The sequence below is a fragment of the Ptychodera flava genome, chromosome 6 (genome assembly GCF_041260155.1).
Source record: "Ptychodera flava strain L36383 chromosome 6, AS_Pfla_20210202, whole genome shotgun sequence".
In the NCBI taxonomy this organism is placed as follows: domain Eukaryota; kingdom Metazoa; phylum Hemichordata; class Enteropneusta; family Ptychoderidae; genus Ptychodera; species Ptychodera flava.
In genome coordinates, this window is record NC_091933.1 from 36,647,109 (window position 1) to 36,669,851 (window position 22,743).

A 22,743-nucleotide genomic window follows, 5' to 3' on the forward strand; every position below is an offset into this window, starting at 1 on the left:
TTATTCCATTACCCAGAGGAGGGGGAAGGGTACTGCATACTACAAATATATCGCTATTTTCCTCGTTACGGCTACGGAAAATAGCTTAAACATTAGGCCATAAGGGATTAAAATGCTTTATAGCCCTAGTAACCAGTTAACAGGTTTTGATAATATTATTAACTTTCAATGTACCAGCAAAGACCGAAGGAGTGGCAATTACACGCAAATCATTCTGTCAGGATAAGTTTTTCACGGCAAAGAATAATGTGTTTAAGGTGAAACTTTTGCAATCAGACTTCTTATATAAAAGAATGACATAATTATATGATACGATTTCACGACAGGTAAAGTTATCGTCCACGAATGGGGTCATTTACAATGGGGCCTCTTTGACGAATACCCAACCGAAGAAGATGGACATTTTTACCTGATACCAACGGTCGGGTAGAACCAAGCAGATGTTCTGAATCAATCACTGGCGTGTCTTATGATATTGATAGAGGAAGGTTCTGTAATCTTGATCCTGATTCTGGAGTATTGCCAGGCCCTGGTTGTAGGTTTTTCCCAAATAATCACCCTCATGGCGTTGGTACAGGATCCTACATGTATGCAAACTATCTTGACACTGTAAGTGTGTTCTGCAGTATGTTCACGATGATAATCATTTTTACAGTTGTTCAAGCGGAGATATTTGAAGCTAGCTGAAACTGCCTGCATCATCTGGAGAAACTGTGTTTGTACGTAAATGAAGTCCACAGTAACTTTCGCGATCTATTATGTCTAATATCAAAAACCAGCAATGAACACAACTTGGACAGCGTTTGCATTTTTTAGTATCAAATTGCAATATTTTTACCCTTCTTTAGGTGCTCAACTTCTGTCATGATGATCCGAACGGAGATTCAGAATCGAGACACAGTGCTATGTCGTTGAATAAACAAAACAAGCAATGTGCTTACCGAAGTGCGTGGGATGTAATGAACTCTTCGGCAGATTTCGACAGTGTTAATCCACCAAAAGCTAATATGGATACTCAGCCAACATTTAGAATTGTTCAAGAAGCAGAATTTCGATCAGTGTTGGTCTTGGATCTCTCAAACAGTATGGCGATTGTAAGTTTTGTCGTATTGTCATCCAATGATCGTGGACATTTTTACGAAATACAATTTTTAATTTATACAAACTAGGCGATGCATTTCAATAACATAGTAACATGATGTTCATTTCGAAACAGTCAGATCTGTTACAAAATGATGCATAAATTTTGGTGAACTGATCATTTTTCAGGAAAAATAAGGTATGTATTGAGAAGAGGTAGGCAAAATTCCAAAACCTGAGGGTGCGTACACCCGTCGTTGAATAAACTTGCTACAGTCATAGGGGTAGTACAAATGTCCGTCCCCAGGGGGTAGGGGCGGGGGTAGGGGTTTCTTGGTCTTAGGACAGGTTTCTTCTTGCTATGGGTTATTTTAATACATTTGATTATGATATGTATTGCCAATAAAGATTTATACTGCCAACCTTTGGTGCCTTGGTCTCGCTTCAGTGTCTATGGTCTTATATTAGCACTGGTTTTGTAACGATCGATTTCTTTTCTTTCGTCGCTGTATCACATATTTGTCCTTTGACAATCTTATGCGAACTTTTATCACTATGCTGCGTCTATTATCGGATGCGTTTGATTGCCTGATTCGCCAAAGTAAGCAAGGGTAAATTACTAATCTGTGGACGCTGTCACCAGATTATCACAGGATTAACTTTGACAAAGTCAACAACGAACACACCAGCAAGGTACAGATTAGTAATTTACTATTGCTTGCTTTTGCGAATCAGGCACTCAAACACATCAGATAATAGACGCAGCACAGTGTTAACAGTTTTCATACGGTTGTCAAAGGGCAAATACGTGACAAGGGCGATGCGGACGGAGAAAAAGAAATAGTTACAAAACCAGTTCTAACATAAGACAAAGACAACAAATGTTGGCAGTATAAATCCTTGGCAATACATATCATAGTCAAACGTAATAAAGTAAAACCATAGCAAGAAGAAATCTACGCTGAGACCAAGACAACCTACCTCCGCCCCTACCCCTGGGGACGGACATTTGTACGACCCCCTATGATACAATATTGAGTTTAAGCAGTATTTCTTCAATTATTGTACAAAGGACTCGATGCACGAGTACAACATCTCCTTCCTTTTCGACATGTCCTTTTTCCTATTCCAGAACTCAAGGGCAGAGAAACAACGCCAGGCTGCGGCTTCTTACATCAGTTCAACTCTTCCAAACAACAGTTGGGTTGATATCGTTGAGTTCAATAATGGTGCGAAGGTAATCACCCCTCTGACGCAGATTGTTGATGATCAAAGTCGCCAGGATCTGACAAATATGATACCGACAAATCTAGCGCTTCATACTTGTATTGGATGTGGATTAAGGACAGGGATAGAGGTAGGCTTTTTTCGACTGGGTGCATTCGTGGCGCTTTACTTCAAACGTTATGGCCACTGCTAACGTTTCTGTCTTTCAACGTCATAAGTTTTAAATCTCAACCACACCGCATATGCATTCACATTTTCCGTGAATGTGACATACATAAACTTACATTATCAGGGTTTTGATATTTTGCATGAATTTCTCATTTTGAAAGGTTCTTGAAAATCGTCAGTTCGGAGATGCTGCTGGGGGTATTATTTTTCTGACCACAGGTGGCGAAGAAACAATGGCACCCTGGATCAGAGATGTCACTGACGAATTAGTGACAAAACAAGTGATTGTAGACACCCTTGCATTCAGTGATGCTACGGATCCTTATTTAGTTCAATTATCCAATGAAACTGGTGGACAAGCTTGTTGGTACTCAGAGAGTGGCGAGTCTACAGCTGTACACGACTGTTTTACTGCTTCGGTTACAGATAGGATAAGTTTAGGTCAAGATGCTCTAGTCCAGGTGAGCACGCACCTGGTCAGGCAAGGCAAGTGAGTCTCTGATCAGTAGGTCTTCCTATTTTTTCCATAGGCAGCCTCTTATGATTCAATTTCGCATTTTGATGGCATTATTGGGCACAAGTTTGCTTCATGGCCGAGGTCGTTGACTGTAACCTTTGATATTTTTTCAGAATTTTGTTCATTCGTCTTTCAACCAATTGATCTGCTCAATGAAGTGTTTGGTTGACACAGTCTGTATATTATATGGCCGATGATCATTTTTGTTATTACATGAAATAATGAAGTTTGAAACCGTATTCTGAAACGTTAGGGCGTTTCTCAAAGATTTAGAGGGGAACATGATCACACAAACTTCGTGATAGTATCACATTTAACGTATTTCAGATTACAAGCACAGCTGAGAGTATTGAGGGGAGTTCCGCCTATACTAATATTGCGTACATCGACTCAAGTATAGGAAGAGATACGACATTCTCATTCTTCTGGGAATTTGAAAAGGCTGAAATTGTGGTTTCAGTAACCAGACCTGATGGAACAGTAATCGACAGCAGTGACAGCCAATATTTCAGCGATATTCCCGGTCGCTCCATCGTCATCAAAGTGGATGGTGTAGCAGAGGTAAGTGACGCCAGTAATGTGGGCACTTCACAAAACTTGCGATTTACATATGAAAAATAATTATACGGACAAAAAATGGCAACGAGAGAGAGAGAGTGAGATGTGTTGATGCCCACATGTGACTGTATGTTGGTCGCATACGTCTGTTAATGATCACATTTGTAGGCCTATTTGTGTCTGTTCTGGAAATGATATATCCCTCTTTACCATTTAAACATCCAGGGACCTGGGAGTATGATATTCAAAATACAGACAGTGCACGCCAGGCTGTACAGATATATATTCAATCGAGAGCCACAGATTCATCAGTATATCCTATCAGACCATAGAGAAAGATAGTGTAACGTAGCCATATATATGCTCAGAATTTAACCTTTGAATTTGACTGTAATGACCGACAGTAACCCTGCACGTTATCTCGTGTTCGTTTTCGTGACCTTTTATTGTTTCAACTCCTGAAGTTATCATCAATGCCTGGACGACCTTTACCCTTGTTTGACATTGTACTTAACCAACAGCGATTTGACTTTGCCGATTGTTCGTAGTTAATTATAGACGCATGACTTTGCAGATCCTGAGACCCGATTGTTTTTAGTTAATTATAGACCCATGACTTTGCAGTTTCTGAAAGCCAATATAAACTGTGCATTTTGACTTGTTAGACGCACTTTACCGACGACGCCCCGAGACGACGTTCAACCGTGACCCTGACGACTAGCGTAGGTCATAGAAGTTTACCGTGTAACTAGAGTTACTCAGCTGAATAAAGTACTACGACTTAGAATATATTTCGGTGTATTGTGCCGTCTCTTATACGTCTACTGCTCACGCTACGTAGAGGGATGTGATACCCCGCTGGAAGTTAATGGTGGCCGTAGTAAAAGTCGTGTGAAAGACTGTTCGGTAGTCGCCTTAGAAACTTTAGTAGTTCCTGCCCGTTCACAAAAGAGGTTCATGGCAGCCATAGATGTAGACGATGGACATTGTGGCCTTGTGGAAGCGCGCCCAGGGGATCATGTTAAGTTGGGCGTTGGCTTGGCAAGGGCCTTCGTGACTGTAAATAATGGGCGTGCCCCTGTTCTAGTTGTAAACCCAAGAGATAAGCCTGTGAAGATATACAGATGTACGAACCTTGGTGTGTTTGAAACTGCTGACCACGATAATGTTATTGCATGTATAGCAAATATGGGTGCTGAAAATGACGACAAGTGTAATAATGATGATCACCCAGTGAATGCCGGTTCTAGGCAGACGTGCCTTGAAGAGGACTGAGGAAATTGCGACCCAGGCGAATTACCGGCAACCGCCCGGATGAGGTGTTGCCCGATGGTGATAATTCGAGGAGCCGCATGAATCTGTGCGAGACGACAGATTTGTCTGCCGAGCAGACAAGACAGCTGGACGAGCTGTTATTGGAATATCACGATGTATTTGCGAAGAATGACAACGATTTGGGAAAGACAAATATTGTACAACATCGTATTGACACTGGTGAGCATCCTCCGATTAAGCAACGCCCATATCGCGTTCCCGCCAGTCAACGACCTGTTGTACGAGAACATATTAAGTCTATGTTGGACAATGACATTATTCGACCTTCGACGAGCCCATGGTCGGCCCCGATTCTTCTTGTCTCCAAGGCGGACCAATCACAACGTTTCTGCCTTGATTTTAGGAAGATTAACAATGTACGAAGAAGGATGTTTACCCGCTGCCGTGCATCGACGATAGTCTGGATGCCCTCGGGCAAGCACGTTATTTTTCGACTATGGATTTAGCATCAGGATATTGGCAAATTGAGGTCGCACAAGAAGATAAAGGAAAGACCGCCTTTGTTTCATACAACGGACTCTATGAATTTAATGTTATGCCCTTTGGATTATGTAACGCGCCAAGTACCTTTCAACGCTTAATGGAATTAATACTTGCTGGACTTCAATGGGAAATATGCCTGATTTACCTTGATGACGTCATTGTGTTTTCGAAAACATTCGATGAGCATCTCCGCCATTTGCGTGAGGTCTCGATCGATTTTGAAAAGCCGGACTGAAATTGAAACGTAGGAAATGTCATTTCTGTAAGACTGAAATCGAGTACTTGGGACATGTTGTGACCCGAGATGGAATTAAACCGAATCCGAAGAAGATTGATGCAGTAAAGAACTATCCGCGCCCAAAGGATGTTCGTCAACTACGAAGTTTCCTTGGATTAGCATCATATTATCGACGATTTGTGCAGAACTTTGCCAAGTGACGTCACCGCTAAACAAACTGTTGATGAAGGACAATGTGTTTAATTGGAGTACCGAATGTGAAGACGCTTTCTGCACTTTGAAGTTAGCGCTTATTTCAACACCAATACTCGGATACCCTGATTTTGATGAACCCTTTGTTCTGCATACAGATGCGTGTGACACTGGCGTTGGATCTTGCTTAGTACAGGTACGTGATAAGAAAGAAGTTGTTATTTCTTATGCTAGCCGAACTTTGACAAAACATGAGAAACACTATTCGACGATCGAGAAGAAGCTCTAGCCATAATTTGGTCGATTAAGCATTTCCGACCATACTTATATGGTAGACGCTTCACTGTTATTACTGACCACAACCCACTGAAATGGTTAATGACTATTAAGGAGCCTACAGGACGACTCGCCCGCTGGTCATTGACCTTGCAAGAATATGACTTTGAAATTCAACACCGCCCAGGGACAAACATGGAAATGCAGATGGACTTTCCAGACGACCGCAAGACGATGATGAAGACAAAAGTGCGCGTGACTTCATCATCACCGCGACAGACAGCCCTGGACTTCAATTAGACCGAGTTAGAGACTTGCAAAGACGTGATTTGACTTTGCAACCGCTTATATCGTACTTGATCGATGATGAACTTCCCACCGATACGAAGACAGCTAGGAAAGTTGTTTTATATGCTGACCAGTATGTTATCGACGATGGTGTACTGTATCATCTGTGGATGCCCGCCCCAGGGAGACGGCGAAGAGACGTGCGTAACAGCTTGTCATTCCTCGCGCCCTGCAGGACGAAGTGATGACGTCATGCCATGACGAGGTCACCTCAGGTCATCTAGGGTTCCACAAGACGTACAGTAAGATACAAGAACAATTCTATTGGTTGGGAATGTTTAGAGATATTGAACACTGGTGTAAATCGTGTGTTGACTGCTCTACGAAAAAGACTCCAAAGAATTTACCAGTTGCACCGTTACAGCCTATACCTGTTGATGGCCCCTTTGATCGTGTAGCTGTCGACGTATTAGGACCAATTCCAACTACTGAACGAGGTAATCGCTTTATTATTGCGTTTTCGAATTATCTTGTCTGTTGACCTGAAGCCTCTGCTATTGAAAAGACACCTGTGGATGTTGTGGCTCAACTGTTAGTCGATGAGATTATTACCCCACGTCCTGTGCCTCGGACATTGTTGTCTGATCGTGGTAGAAACTTCCTGTCGACAATGGTGCAAAAGACTTGTGAATTAGTGAGTACGAGAAAGGTGAACACATTGGCTTATCACCCGGAATGTGACGGATTAGTTGAAAAGTTTAATGGAGTATTATTAACAATATTAAGTATGTACGTCAATCATAATCAGACTGACTGGGATCTATATTTGCCAATGGCATTGTTTTCGTACCGGACATGTAAGCAGGAATCGACTAAGGAGTCGCCTTTCTATACATTGTACGGAAGAGAACCGAGATTACCAATTGATGTTACCCTCACTAAGCCGACAACGACCTTTACTGACCCTAAGGACTATGGTGAGACAGTGGTTCAACGATTGTGTGAAATTCAGCCACTTGTCCACGATAATATTCAGTTAGCGCAGCAAAAGCAGAAGATGCAGTATGACAAGCGCGCTAAGGACATTAACTATGACATTGGAGATAAAATATGGTTGTATACACCTGTTAGGAACGAGGATTATCACCGAAGTTACTTCACCCATGGCATGGTCCTTATCGTGTTGTGGAAAAAGTACACCTGTGAACTATCGCCTCGCCACGTGTGATCCGCGACGCAAGCAACAAGTTGTGCATGTGAATCGAATGAAACCATATACGGACCCTAACAATAGACCACATGAATTGCCGGACACTGACAATGGAAATACTGATACTGACTCTGTAAGTGACCCTACGGAAAATAATGACACTGTAACAGACACTAATGACATTATTGACCGCGATAATGTTAATGAGAATCCCATACTTGATACTACCGGAAGTAATGAGATGACAACGAAACTGATGATGTGTATCAGGCCTTGAGAATTGTCGATCACAGAACTGTAACTAATTTGGACGGTCGTCATGAAACCCGCTATCGTGTCAGATGGAAGGGTTACCGCCCTAAAGATGACACGTGGGAACCGCCTGATAATATACTGGACAAAGAACTGATTACTGATTATGAATCTCGGACATAACGAACTCTAGACTAGTGAACTTAGAACTTTGCATCTTTTTCCATAAGAACTTTTATTATGATATATGATTTTATTTCATTTGATTTTTAGATCGAGCGAGGACGCTTTTCGATCTTGGTTGGGAGGTGTAACGTAGCCATATATATGCTTAGAATTAAACCTTTGAATTTGACTGTAATGACCGACAGTAACCCTGCACGTTATCTCGTGTTCGTTTTCGTGACCTTTTATTGTTTCAACTCCTGAAGTTATCATCAATGCCTGACGACCTTTACCCTTGTTTGACATTGTACTTAACCAACAGCGATTTGACTTTGCCGATTGTTCGTAGTTAATTATAGACGCATGACTTTGCAGATCCTGAGACCCGATTGTTTTTAGTTAATTATAGACCCATGACTTTGCAGTTTCTGAAAGCCAATATAAACTGTGCATTTTGACTTGTTAGACGCACTTTACCGACGACGCCCCGAGACGACGTTCAACCGTGACCCTGACGACTAGTGTAGGTCATAGAAGTTTACCGTGTAACTAGAGTTACTCAGCTGAATAAAGTACTACGACTTAGAATATATTTCGGTGTATCGTGCCGTCTCTTATACGTCTACTGCTCACGCTACGTGACAATAGATAGAGTCGCAACGGGTATTGTTTAAGGCGTGAAGCGGTTACGTAATCCATCCAAGTTCGCCTCGCCTCAGGTTGCTCTCGCCTCTCTTTTCCGAAGAGTGCCGACCATGAATCCTTCGGTAATTTTCGGATTTTCGCCAATTGTTACGCGAAAGTATGTTCGGCAAAGTTTGTGTTGTTGTTTTCGTGTGGTGCTGAGCAGAATTGACGTGCTGGCAAAACGGGAGTGTTTTGAGCTTCAGGAAAGTGAGTTTTACCGTTTTAAAAATTCCTCTCATATTTTTATGAATATATAATGAGTGTGTTTGAACCAGATTTGAAAGTCTTTTATCGATACTGTCTGGTTTTACTCAATGGTTTACGGTCAGTCATACCGTCTTTCACACGTGCGTCAAGGAAGGACATGTTTATGAAACTGCTGGCGTGTTATGTTTTGATTGGCGTGAAGCAGTGTTTCTGGCCTGAGAGCTCACAAAGTAACTATGGTTGCTACGCGACTGGCAGTACGATGCCATCTCGTCGTATTTTTCGCATAATCTCGTGTAATTATCAACCACAAACAAAGCCTCCAAAAAGTTTAACACCTTTGAAGCTCATTTTAATATGAAAAGCCAATAGTCTACCGCGACGACCATGGAACAAAAGGCATGCAGGCGTTACCACTCTGTCTATGATACTCTGTGATCAGACTAGCTTCCACACCGGATACAAACACCATAAGTGAATCTCCGCCAATGGTAATTATCTACGCTGATCTAAATCAAGGTCACAGTCCTGTCCTTAACGCTGAAGTTATTGCAACGATAGAGAGACCAAGTCCTTACAGCAACGTTGAGCTTTACCTATTAGACAGAGGACTAGGTGAGATATTGAAACTTTAATGCCCGATATTGAATTTTTACTGTACATTTCGAGGTTAAGCAATAAACCGCCAAAGGAGCGGATATTCACGAGATCTTTCCCCGTTTACAATATACTCTATTTGTTATCGGTATGGCGCGATTACTGAGATGAAGTTAGTGAAAATAATCAATTTAAAATAAAATAAATTCCTTATATGACTCAAAAATAATGAGATAGATAATAAACAAGTAATTTTATTTTGACTGTAATCTTACCCATTAAAGTACCGTAAAATTTCCTTTAATCTTGTTTATGTTATCTTGCTCTGCTGGTTCCTTTAAATGTATTTTCGTTTTTGTACAACCTAAACCATACCATGGTCTGGAAGAGCGTGCTTTGTGTGTGATATGTGACGTCACGCGTGACACCTGCTGACGTGTAAGGAAGCGATCGCCGCTTTCCCGTCCATACAAGGACCCAGCGCAATTGTAATCAATTTGGCTTTGATGCACAGCAGAGTTCTAGTCGGATAAAATTCAAATACCTTTTAGACAATAAATAAGTATTCCACTGCTACTTGTTTGCATTCCCTGATGCATGTTCAAAAATTAATTACAGATTTTCTTAACCATAGGTCTTATTGTTAAAAAATCTTTTTCATCATTCATCGTGCCAAAATGTATAAAGAAGTTAGTACGGTGAAGAAATTAATTAAATGATCGAAATAATTAAAGCTGGCAAATAAATAGCCAGAAAAATGAAAACTGAAAAAGAAAATAATGAATTTAAAACAAATATGAAATGATACTGGAAATAATACTGCAGTAAGTACTAAAAGAATGTAATGATGAATAATTGAATGATAATATAATATGGAAATAATTATTGATAAAAAATCATGAGATAATAAAATAATGTAGTTTTTAAGGATGGATAAAGTTTGAATACTTGAATATACAATGTAATAATCATTACGAAATATTAATAAAATAATTTTACATGAATTATTAAATAATAATGAGTTTACAAACATTTTTTTCTTGCGTTAATCTCTACCTACCGGTATATGCGTTCACACTCTATTTGCATCTTTCGCCTTTCACTGACATATCGACATAGCATTAGATCAACTGTTAGAGCGTAAAGTGCGCCTAGAGTTTACACGCAGTTCGGCTCAGTTTCAAATTTGTGTTGACTTTCAACGTATCACTCACAGACGACGTAAATTACGCCCCTGATGGGTCGGTTCTTGGTGTGGCGACGAAGACTTAGTTGCGTGAATTGAGTAAGAATGTCAATACATGACCATACACACGGTATCATATTCTCATCAAACGAGCCCGCTACCACTCTGAACAAGCTTAATAATAATAAACTTTTGCATTGTAAACTGACGAGGTTTAACGTGTATATCTCGACGTCAACAGTTATAAAAGAGCCAGGATCTTAAGCCGAACGTTGCTGTATTCTACAGGTGCTGACGTCACAAAGGATGATGGAGTCTATTCAGCTTATTTCATTGACTTTGTCGACGCTACTTGTACAACTGCTTGTCGTTACAATATTAAAGTGGCAGCGAATGATACTGATGGCAGAGCTGAGTCCAGGTTTACTGGTGCTGGCCTAGGTGCCATGTCAAGGAATTACTGTGAGTAATCATTTTAGAAGTTTGTTTGTGAGAAGTTTTTTCCAAGACGTCTGTGTATATTGCATTTACTGGTGGGAAAACATACAACAGTCAATAAAGGTTACAATTCTAAAATGCAGTGCTTTAGCTGCCCATCACTAATTTGGCATGCTATGAGTTGCAGTGATGTCCACATTTGAAATATTCTGTTATGGAAAATTTAAACAGATTATTTTAAAATTGTGATCGGTGTCATTGACTAAGCGCAAGAGTAAGTCCGTTACAACAATGGGAACCGTCCATTGTACCACAGAGAAACATAAACAGAGTCGCAACGCTTGCATGCCTTTTGTTCTATGGTCGTCTCGGTAGACTATTGGCTTTTCATATTAAAATGAGCTTCAAAGTTGTTAAACTTTTTGGAGGCTTTGTTTGTGGTTGATAATTACACGAGATTATGCGAAAAATACGACGAGATGGCATCGTACTGCCAGTCGCGTAGCAACCATAGTTACTTTGTGAGCTCTCAGGCCAGAAACACTGCTTCACGCCAATCAAAACATAACACGCCAGCAGTTTCATAAACATGTCCTTCCTTGACGCATGTGTAAAAGACGGTATGACTGACCGTAAACCATTGAGTAAAACCAGACAGTATCGATAAAAGACTTTCAAATTTGGTTCAAACACACTCATTATATATTCATAAAAATATGAGAGGAATTTTTAAAACGGTAAAACTCACTTTCCTGAAGCTCAAAACACTCCCGTTTTCGCCAGCACGTCAATTCCGCTCAGCACCACACAAAAACAACAACACAAACTTTGCCGAACAAATTTTCGCGTAACAATTTGCGAAAATTCGAAAATTACCGAAGGATGCATGGTCGGCACTCTTCGGAAAAGAGAGGCGAGAGCAACCTGAGGCGAGGCGAACATGGATGGGTTACGTAACCGCTTCACGCCTTAAACAATACCCGTTGCGACTCTGTTTATGTTTCTCTGTGATTGTACTGAAGTGATCAAATCTGTCCTTTGAAATTGTCTTGAAAATTACAGCTGTGATACCTGAGAAGAAGGAAGGCACCCTTGTTGGGGCTTTTAACAGAGTAGCTTCTGGTGGTGTATACAAGTCGATGACGGTGTCACTTACGTTGATTGGAGTGACCCGGATGATGACCCATTTCCCCCATCACCAATCTCTGACCTGCAAGTGATTGCAACATCCGTGGACAATGCCACGTATACACGGACGTGGACAGCAACAGGTGACAACTTTGACATCGGGACAGGTAAATGTCACCAAAAAGTTGTCCTCTCTTTGAATTTCGATCTTCAGTTGATGAACACACAGTGGGAGTGATATCGCCAGATCAAGGCATGATTTCAAAAGTAGGGTCTATTCGTTTTTGTATCGTGAATAAGTATGCGTAAACTCAGCTCTGGTGGGGACTGTCGTATATCGTTCGTGTCAAATGTATGACAAAGCAGAGCAGTCATCGGTTGGTATCTTTTTCGGCGCATGATCAAGCTTTATATCTACGCGAGAATGGACTCTTCACATATCTGTGAAACTCTAAAGGATATTTTAATCATAATTACTTGAGCAACAGTCCATCCTGTAATATGGCATTCTTCTTGCTTTTTGTAATCGTACTTATTTGTTGGCTTTCGAGGGTTCTCGAAGTGAAGCAGCGTACTGACCGATGACTAAAGCTATGCATATCAAAAGTTCAGTGAATACAACAGAACAATTAGCCTCTATGGTTCACCCATTCTGATTTCTTTTAACTTATATTAACTTAAATTGCAGCATCTGTAAGTGACCTCCGCTATGACACGCAGTTCGAAAATCTCGCATATCGTTTTGACAACTGCTCTCAGCTCAGCAATGACAATCTGACGGACGGAAATTTAACGGATCCTCTTCCAAGTGGTCAAAGAGAAGTTGTTACTGTAAGACTGCCATCTAGTGGTGTAGGTATCACATACTATTTCGCCATTCGAGCTGTGGATGGCGTAGGGAATGCCGGCCAGCCGTCGTTTATTGCGCAAACTACCATCGTCTACGCAGCTCCAATGAAACCACCACTCAAATCCCTCCATCAACGCAACCCGTCGTGACAACAGAGGCTTACATTGAGATAATTTCGAGTGGTCTTAAATCATGGGAAATCTTTCTCATAGTCGTAGCCACCTGCGTAGGTCTGGCTGTTGTTGCAGCAGGTATTCTGATCTACTATAAAAAGGTCAAAGGTCACGCCCAAGTCAGCGACAAGTCGATTATAAATGATGCCGTTTCTAACGACGTAGAAATGAATCAAACAAATATCGGAGAGCCAAACGCTTATTCAACTAAATAGGCTATATGTTTCAAGTAGCATAATACCCTTTGTATTCAGTATAATGTGCGTGTTGACACCAATCTAGAGAGTTTGTTAGAATTAATTTAATCAATAATCAGAGCTGAGCTCGGTAGTTAAAAGGGCCTAAATGTAGTTCGCTCAGGAAATTAAAAAAAATATATCATGACAACGAGATATTAGATATTGTTGTGAGCTTAGATATTATAGCCTAAACGTGGAACTATGTGCCTTAAGGCAGGCAGCTATTTGCCCATGTCTAGAGGCAAATGGTCTCCTGCCTCGAAGGTACATATCCCCTGCTTGGGCTATATTGCTTTTATTACAAATCTTCACTCCAAATTCTTAAGTAAAATTGCAAGTGACTGTTGCATGCTGTATTTCCCTGATAGACAATGATAGAACATTTTATCATCGAATGACGCTTTGATATACTTGAAACACCGTCATGCACCTTGTCTATATTTAACGTGAAATTTTAAAAACCCGGATTTTTTAAAATGTCAAACATGTAATTTGATAATTTTAAACTCGACTTTGTCAAGTTTGAAATGGTTCCAAATCACGTTCACTTAAATGATAACTATACGGCTTGCTAAGTCATCAACAAATTACCATCTAATCCTATAGGGTATGGGGTCCGGCGACGTTCGATGTAGGAGTCATGTACTCTATTTCATATAGATACAATATGTTTGATTCTCATCATAACAAGACAGCATATATCGTTTTCACGAAAAATATGCTCACCTCATTATATGTGTGTACTTCTTTCCAATGTAGACATGATACATCTTTCTTTTTCACAAGACCTCCGCAAGCAAAGTTTTGTAAACGTATCTTTAAGACTCGCCTCGTGTTTGTATTTGGTGGAGAGGATGCTTTAGGTTACCGTAAAGAAAAATATTTTTCACAGCTTTCTCATGACATCTTTTTATCTTCACCTTTAATTTGTTCAGGTGGTTTTTTAAAGTTTTCTTGAAGTAAGTAGGGCACGATGAAGACGTAGGGGCGAATCGTTATATTTTCTGGGTATGGAGGAAATAGTATAGTATTTTGGTCAATATGTATTGGCAGCAATGTTTCTTCAAAGCGTATTGGAGCAGCAACTTTTCCAATGCAACTGAAAACAATGTAAGTTTTCAAAGTGACGTACTAAAAATGTCAGTGTTTTAATTCCATGTAACCTGTAATCTTCAATGTCATCAACTTTTGCACATAATTTTATGTTTTTATGTTAAAGAGTATTATTGGATGAACAATTGAAAGTAATGTCAATGTGAAAAATAGACTAAATAATATCATACACTACTCATAATGTCGAAAAAGGTCATTGCAGAAGCTTGTAAACTATATGACCCCAAACAGGGTGGGTGCACGCCTCCAGTTTTGGGGAATTTTGCAGGGTTCAAAGCTTGCGTGTGAATGGATAAAGCAAACTGAATAAACAATGTTCAAATTTTGTACAATGTAAATTAATGAAGAAACTGAATATGCATCCATTCTTCAAATGTCAAGCAATCCGAAAGATGCTGTCCCGACTGTTAAACTGTAGAATCTACAGATATTGAGGGGTAAGAGAGTAATTACACATGTAATGACGAATACACAACATCTTGTATACGTACCCCTTTCCATCTCAAAAAATCAAGATCGATTCTTGACACTCCTGACCCATTTTGGAGTAAATGACTTACTTACCAGTGACTTCGAATGAATAAGGTAAATACGCTTAAAAAACATTATTCTCAGACAATCTGGAGTTTGCACTCAGAATGAAGCGACACGTGACACTTCATACTAGATATCACGTTGCCTTCATATAGAACATATGAGACCTAAATGTGTGCTGATATGAAGTTTTAATTTGCATTCACTTTCGTGCATGAATTACGACTTTCATGCAATATGCACAAGTTTTTTTTTTTTGTTCATTTCGAACCATGGAGAATTTAAGTCCCTAGATAGTTACACCCTGTATATTACAACTATTTCTTTTTTACGATAAACTTACACACATGCGCCTATGCCGATACAAAGTGAAGGGTATTTAAACATGGCGGATGATGATGAAGGGTATTACTATGCGGGGACACGATTAATCATCTCTCAAGGCCAGAAGGCTGACAAGAGCCCTTGTTAGATTACATTTTGAGGTCAAGTAGCAAATCGATTAGATCTTGTATCTATTCGGCCTTTGTCCGATCGATTTTACGTCGCAAACGACCGTTGATTTTGACTTTATCGATGTTTGAAGAAGCCCTGTCGAAGCCGTTGTATCAAAGTATAATCTGAGACGTCGTATAGGCCGAGGGGATTATTTAGCAAAATTAATTCATGCAAGGCTGTCATTTCTTGCATTCTAGCTTCACGTATTTAATACTGAAATACTCAGAGATAAATCGGGAATACTGAACAAAGAAATTTAATGTATAAAATCCAAATGGCGAAGAGTTCAAATGAAAGGTAAGTAGCAAATGAAATGAAGACGGTGAAGTACCAGCTGTACCGTGGATTCCCGAGTCCTTCGTTTATGTAAATAAAGACAGGTTAATATTCTATTCTGGTTGAGTAAATGGTAGTTCAATTTGAAGTTGTACACATAGGTTACAAAAAGCACTTTTGATTACCTAAATAATGACAAAGTTTGCTTCAGATGGTTTGATAATATGAATAAGCAATTAGTACAAGAGAAGATGTGTACCTTTTCATCATACATGAGATCAATTTCTGAGAAGTGCCCCCAATCCGACATGAAATCTGTTTGTCATGTACCGTAGCCTTCTCATCGTCCTCTGTTTGACAAACTTTGAAAAGTCTACTTTTATATGAGTTTAATAATTCATATTTTAAAAGTCGAGAATTCAGGTAATTTGTTTTGAAAGGAGATTTAGTTCATCGGTCTTCGTAGTAGTGGAATTAAATAGACGCTGTCTTAGATTTTTACGTTATATTGGCTGAGTGGAAAAGTCTTATTTATTACTTTTTCCATCGTTGAAAGTGTTATTTGTTCCATTCTACTTGGATATACTTGGTCACTTTATAGAGACAGCTTTATTATCAGCTATATCCCCGAGAACAAATTGAATAACTGGACATACTTTTCAAAGAGAACAATAAGGATCGGAATCATATATATAAAAAGAAAAAAATTAGATGCAATTGGTATTTTTGGCAATCACGAGTTCCTATCGTCACACATCCCTTTTCAAGTCTCAAGCTTTCCCTAAAACGTAGTTTGTATGGAAGCAGGCAAGCTTTGCTATTCGTTAAATATATACACGTACAAGTTTTGGTGTTTTATTTGTTGTGAAAGAGTTAACGGTGCGTCGATTTCTCGTTATGTACTGATAATAATAGTTCAATAGAAATTGCTAAAAATAATTCACTGAAGGCATGAAATTCGTGAAACGACAAAATAATTATGTCCTCCGTCCAGACAAAATGCCAACTATCTCAGAGACTCCATGAACAATTCTGTTACCGAAAAAATGGGTTGTACTGAACATCGGCAGAAATTATATTTCTCCAAACTACATTTGGCCCACTAGTAATGACAGTAACTTTGGTAATTTCAGCGAAAGTTATTATTGCTGATGTATTTTTCTAAATGTATTACGTTTCCATGGGGCACATTATTATTTTATTTAGCCTAAACCTTGCTTTTTGGTTTACATAATCTCTAACGGAGACATAATTCTCTTTGGACCATCATAAAGTTAGGGTCTCATTCTTGAAATATTCAAAATTCGCGCCAAACATATCGAATTTGGCATAAATCGTCAGTTAAAAGCCAACAGCTAAAACGTCGTACCAGACAGCCTAATTTTTGATCCACTTACAATATGTTATTGTTCTATATCGTTATATAACGAAAATAAATAACCAGAATATATTTTAACTATTATGCCATTGAAATTCTGTCGTATTTGGGGGTTATTTCGGTCGTTTCCATGGTAGGAAAATCGCGAGAGACTGCGTAGTACGGTGGCCCAAAACTACCTGTTCTCTGCATTCAAAGTCTGCGTCGCAATCAAATGTTTTTCTCTCACATATGTCTCTGCATTCAAAGTCTGCGTCGCAATCATTGTTTTTCTCTCACATATGTCTCCGCATTCAAAGTCTGCGTCGCAATCAAATGTTTTTCTCTCACATAAGCTTATGTCTCCGCATTCAAAGTCTGCGTCGCAATCAATTGTTTTTCTCTCACATATGTCTCCGCATTCAAAGTCTGCGTCGCAATCAATTGTTTTTCTCTCACATATGTCTCCGCATTCAAAGTCTGCGTCGCAATCAAATGTTTTTCTCTCACATATGTCTCCGCATTCAAAGTCTGCGTCGCAATCAAATGTTTTTCTCTCACATATGTCTCCCATTCAAAGTCTGCGTCGCAATCAAATGTTTTTCTCTCACACGTCTCCGCATTCAAAGTCTGCGTCGCAATCAAATGTTTTCTCTCACATATATCTCCGCATTCAAAGTCTGCGCGTTGCAATCAAATGTTTTTCTCTCACATATATCTCCGCATTCAAAGTCTGCGTCGCAATCAAATGTTTTTCTCTCACATATGTCTCCGCATTCAAAGTCTGCGTCGCATTCAATTGTTTTTCTCTCACATATGTCTCCGCATTCAAAGTCTGCGTCGCAATCAAATGTTTTTCTCTCACATAAGCTTATGTCTCCGCATTCAAAGTCTGCGTCGCAATCAAATGTTTTTCTCTCACATATGTCTCCGCATTCAAAGTCTGCGTCGCAATCAAATGTTTTTCTCTCACATGTCTCCGCATTCCAAGTCTGCGTCGCATTCAATTGTTTTTCTCTCACATATGTCTCCGAGGTATGCCTCAGTGTATGTTATTCCGCGAAGCATAATTTCTATCGAACAGCGCTCTCAGACGGTCGCTATTGACAACGACGAACATTGTATCAAGTTATTTTCAATAGATTATCGATCGAAAATTTGTTTGGACGCCGCTTATGCCGGGCGCCCGTGTGTTGAGGTCACGTCATAAACATTTCCACAATAACCCATATATTGACTTATACACTTAAATATCAACATTGAAGGTATCCGTTGGTTTCCTGTACTGAAATTAAATCGACGACAATTTTTTAGTTTTGGTGATACTTTTACGTACGTTTCGGCACATTTTGGCGCACCTCGGCGTAGTTTGGCGCCATTGTGAACGGGGGACTACACGCGAGTGCGCGAGACAACAATGTATCAATTTCGGACAAAAGGATATCGATCGATAACGTTCACTGCACGATTACAGTGGAGACTCTACGCCCGTTCGCCTCTGTTCTGTGTTATTCTTGCAGTTTACTGGGATTTTCATAGTTAATATTCGCCAAAATTTGGTATAAATTTCAACAACCTGACTGGTATTTGGTCTGTATAATTTAAGAGACGCTAACCGATTAAAATGGGTCAATATTAGACCCTGATTCTGCATATGCAAACGCGGTAAGATCGCCATTTTATTGAGGGCAGGAGCAAAATTCAGCGATCGGAAAAATAAAATGCAACTAAAACAAGTTTCGTCGAGAAATTCAAAAAACTAAAACGACAGCAATTTTGTATATATATCAAGGAAACACCGTGCCACTTTTCACTATAATTGGTTCAGAATTGAGAAATTTGAACGAGCGATAGTTGTACGGTCTGTTCAGTACATTAAACGCAATTGTTTTCTATGGGAAATCGAGCAGAGTAGACACATCGTAAAATGAAAAATACATCTGAAAAAACCGTTGGTTTAACTTTTTCATTTCGCTGTTATTTTTTTATAATATTTGGTATGACACATATCATGAAGGGTAACTAAAACTCTATGGTTTTATTTTTTTTAGTTTCCCTCTTTTTTTATGAAATGACGAGTTGAAGATCGTTTTGCTGTTGACTGTGTTTTTACTTGATTTTGCATATGTCTCTTATCGCTTACGTATTTTTGGAATTCCCTTGTGAAATTCTTCCCAAAATATTATAATTGTAAGGGCAGCATATACGGGAAATAGGATCTGTTGCTCTTTCATTAATATTTAGATGTGCAGCAAGGAAATACGGCGAAATTTTCAACATGACGCGGAGGTGAAATTGACTCTCCGATCGCGCACTCCACGTATGTGTGGCAAAAATTCGGGACGCTATATACCGTACAAAATGGGCGCCTTTGGGCCGAGTCAATTTCACCTCCCGCGTCATGTTGAAAATTTCGCCGTATTTCCTTGCTGCACATCTAAATATTAATGAAAGAGCAACAGGTCCTATTTCCCGTATATGCTGCCCTTACAATTATAATATTTTGGGAAGAATTTCACAAGGGAATTCCAAAAATACGTAAGCGATAAGAGACATATGCAAAATCAAGTAAAACACAGTCAACAGCAAAACGATCTTCAACTCGTCATTTCATAAAAAAAAGAGGGAAACTAAAAAAAATAAAACCATAGAGTTTTAGTTACCCTTCATGATATGTGTCATACCAAATATTATAAAAAATAACAGCGAAATGAAAAAGTTAAACCAACGGTTTTTTTCAGATGTATTTTTCATTTTACGATGTGTCTACTCTGCTCGATTTCCCATAGAAAACAATTGCGTTTAATGTACTGAACAGACCGTACAACTATCGCTCGTTCAAATTTCTCAATTCTGAACCAATTATAGTGAAAAGTGGCACGGTGTTTCCTTGATATATATACAAAATTGCTGTCGTTTTAGTTTTTTGAATTTCTCGACGAAACTTGTTTTAGTTGCATTTTATTTTTCCGATCGCTGAATTTTTGCTCCTGCCCTCAATAAAATGGCGATCTTACAGCGTTTGCATATGCAGAATCAGGGTCTAATATTGACCCATTTTAATCGGTTAGCGTCTCTTAAATTATACAGACCAAATACCAGTCAGGTTGTTGAAATTTATACCAAATTTTGGCGAATATTAACTATGAAAATCCCAGTAAACTGCAAGAATAACACAGAACAGAGGCGAACGGGCGTAGAGTCTCCACTGTAATCGTGCAGTGAACGTTATCGATCGATATCCTTTTGTCCGAAATTGATACATTGTTGTCTCGCGCACTCGCGTGTAGTCCCCCCCCCCCGTTCACAATGGCGCCAAACTACGCCGAGGTGCGCCAAAATGTGCCGAAACGTACGTAAAGTATCACAAAACTAAAAAAATTGTCGTCGATTTAATTTCAGTACAGGAAACCAACGGATACCTTCAATGTTGATATTTAAGTGTATAAGTCAATATATGGGTTATTGTGGAAATGTTTATGACGTGACCTCAACACACGAGCGCCCGGCATAAGCGGCGTCCAAACAAATTTTCGATCGATAATCTATTGAAAATAACTTGATACAATGTTCGTCGTTGTCAATAGCGACCGTCTGAGAGCGCTGTTCGATAGAAATTATGCTTCGCGGAATAACGTACACTGAGGCATACCTCGGAGACATATGTGAGAGAAAAACAATTGAATGCGACGCAGACTTGGAATGCGGAGACATATGTGAGAGAAAAACATTTGATTGCGACGCAGACTTTGAATGCGGAGACATATGTGAGAGAAAAACATTTGATTGCGACGCAGACTTTGAATGCGGAGACATAAGCTTATGTGAGAGAAAAACATTTGATTGCGACGCAGACTTTGAATGCGGAGACATATGTGAGAGAAAAACAATTGAATGCGACGCAGACTTTGAATGCGGAGACATATGTGAGAGAAAAACATTTGATTGCGACGCAGACTTTGAATGCGGAGACATATGTGAGAGAAAAACAATTGATTGCGACGCAGACTTTGAATGCATAGACATATGTGAGAGAAAAACAATTGATTGCGACGCAGACTTTGAATGCAGAGACATATGTGAGAGAAAAACATTTGATTGCGACGCAGACTTTGAATGCGGAGAACAGGTAGTTTTGGGCCACCGTAGCGTAGGTTATCATACAAATTTGATTCATGGCATACGTCTACATGGTAGTTGTTTGTATAAACTTTGTTATCACAACAAATCGATTATAACGATTTCTCATCATCAAAAAACGAGCAGATTATATCAACATTATGGCCCATTCTCTTCTATGGAAATCAATACACAGTGTCAATTAACTTCAAAACTTTGATCCAGGAAACATGAATTCGGTTGGTCAATTTTGCTTTCCGGTTGACTGGAAAGCAAAATTGACCAACCGAATTCATGTTTCCTTTATTTGATCATACTTCTTCCGAAACTGTCAACTTCCTACTTCGATCATAGACGGGAAACATTGGTTTTGTGGACTTTAATCTGAAAATGTGTAATCCCACATGCATGTATGCCAAGAGATCAAGGTAGTTGGCTAGCCTTGTTTTTCGATGCCGAATTTAGTCCAGCGAAACCCGCCATTTTGGGGTAATGCTGATTGGATATTGTTATGACATGTGGTGTGGCTATTTCCAGTGGAAAGCCGTTGGGGACCCCTCGGCGACAACTTAAAAATGCATAGATAGGAAACAAAAACGCTTAATACGAAAAAGTACCAACCGGCCGCAACCTAACTCTAAACTTGCAGTCAACATAAAATGCGACATCTATAACCCAAGCTCTGTTTTTATGTGGCTACAAAACATCAGTCAGCGTCAACATTGCCAACACTAAGCAACTTGAACGAGGAGTCCCCAGCAGTTTTCCATACCGTCTTCATGTAAAACTAATTAAAAATATATACAAGTTTCGGGTGAATATTAGACTCAATACGTAATAATCGTTTTCATTACACATTTTTACTTCACTCTAGTCCAATGGTGATAGCTGTTGTTTGCAAAATTTTAAAGTGGCACTCCCAGTTGGTAACATTTTTAAAACACATTTTTAATGCCAACGGTCGATATTTGACGTGGCGACTGCGCGCGGATCGCGAGATATCGATAAAAACATGTCCTCAAAAAAGTAAAAGTTTGAATTCCGGTGCCCCACCTGAATTCAACTTCCGAACATCGAACGTCCGTACTGGGGCTATGATCAACTAAGATACGAAGTACGAGTCTAGGCTGACGCTGCTGTATATGCCACAGTACCACTCGCGTCGGTGATCGATCATGCCCCGTCGGAGAAAGCCGAGTCTTACTGACTCGGCAAAAAAACGAAAAAGAAAGTTTGCTGATTCCACCAGAATTCGCATAGGTGACTAGTATAGCCGCTGGGAAATTTAAAACTATTGGGAGCGCCTCGGCATTCTTACCCATTGATAATCGATGCATCGATGGTCTGTGACT

At 39.6% G+C, this 22,743-nt stretch overlaps 1 protein-coding gene across 1 annotated transcript; it reads left to right on the top strand.

Moving 5' to 3' along the window:
* Window positions 1-585: 585 nt before the first annotated feature.
* Window positions 586-11,136, top strand: LOC139134475 (calcium-activated chloride channel regulator 1-like). Its single transcript, XM_070701334.1, has 8 exons — window positions 586-609; window positions 849-1,094; window positions 2,213-2,317; window positions 2,637-2,936; window positions 3,320-3,553; window positions 7,228-7,424; window positions 9,326-9,498; window positions 10,955-11,136. Exons 1-8 carry the CDS (start codon window positions 586-588, stop codon window positions 11,134-11,136), a joined length of 1,461 nt encoding a protein of 486 aa, XP_070557435.1.
* The last annotated feature ends 11,607 nt before the right edge of the window (window positions 11,137-22,743 follow it).

Coding starts and splice junctions, on each gene's coding strand:
- LOC139134475 (XM_070701334.1), top strand. CDS start 586: ATGTATGCAAACTATCTTGACACT. Junction 2,318..2,636: donor AGTTCAATAATGGTGCGAAG/GTAATCACCCCT, acceptor TCATTTTGAAAG/GTTCTTGAAAATCGTCAGTT. Junction 2,937..3,319: donor GTCAAGATGCTCTAGTCCAG/GTGAGCACGCAC, acceptor AACGTATTTCAG/ATTACAAGCACAGCTGAGAG.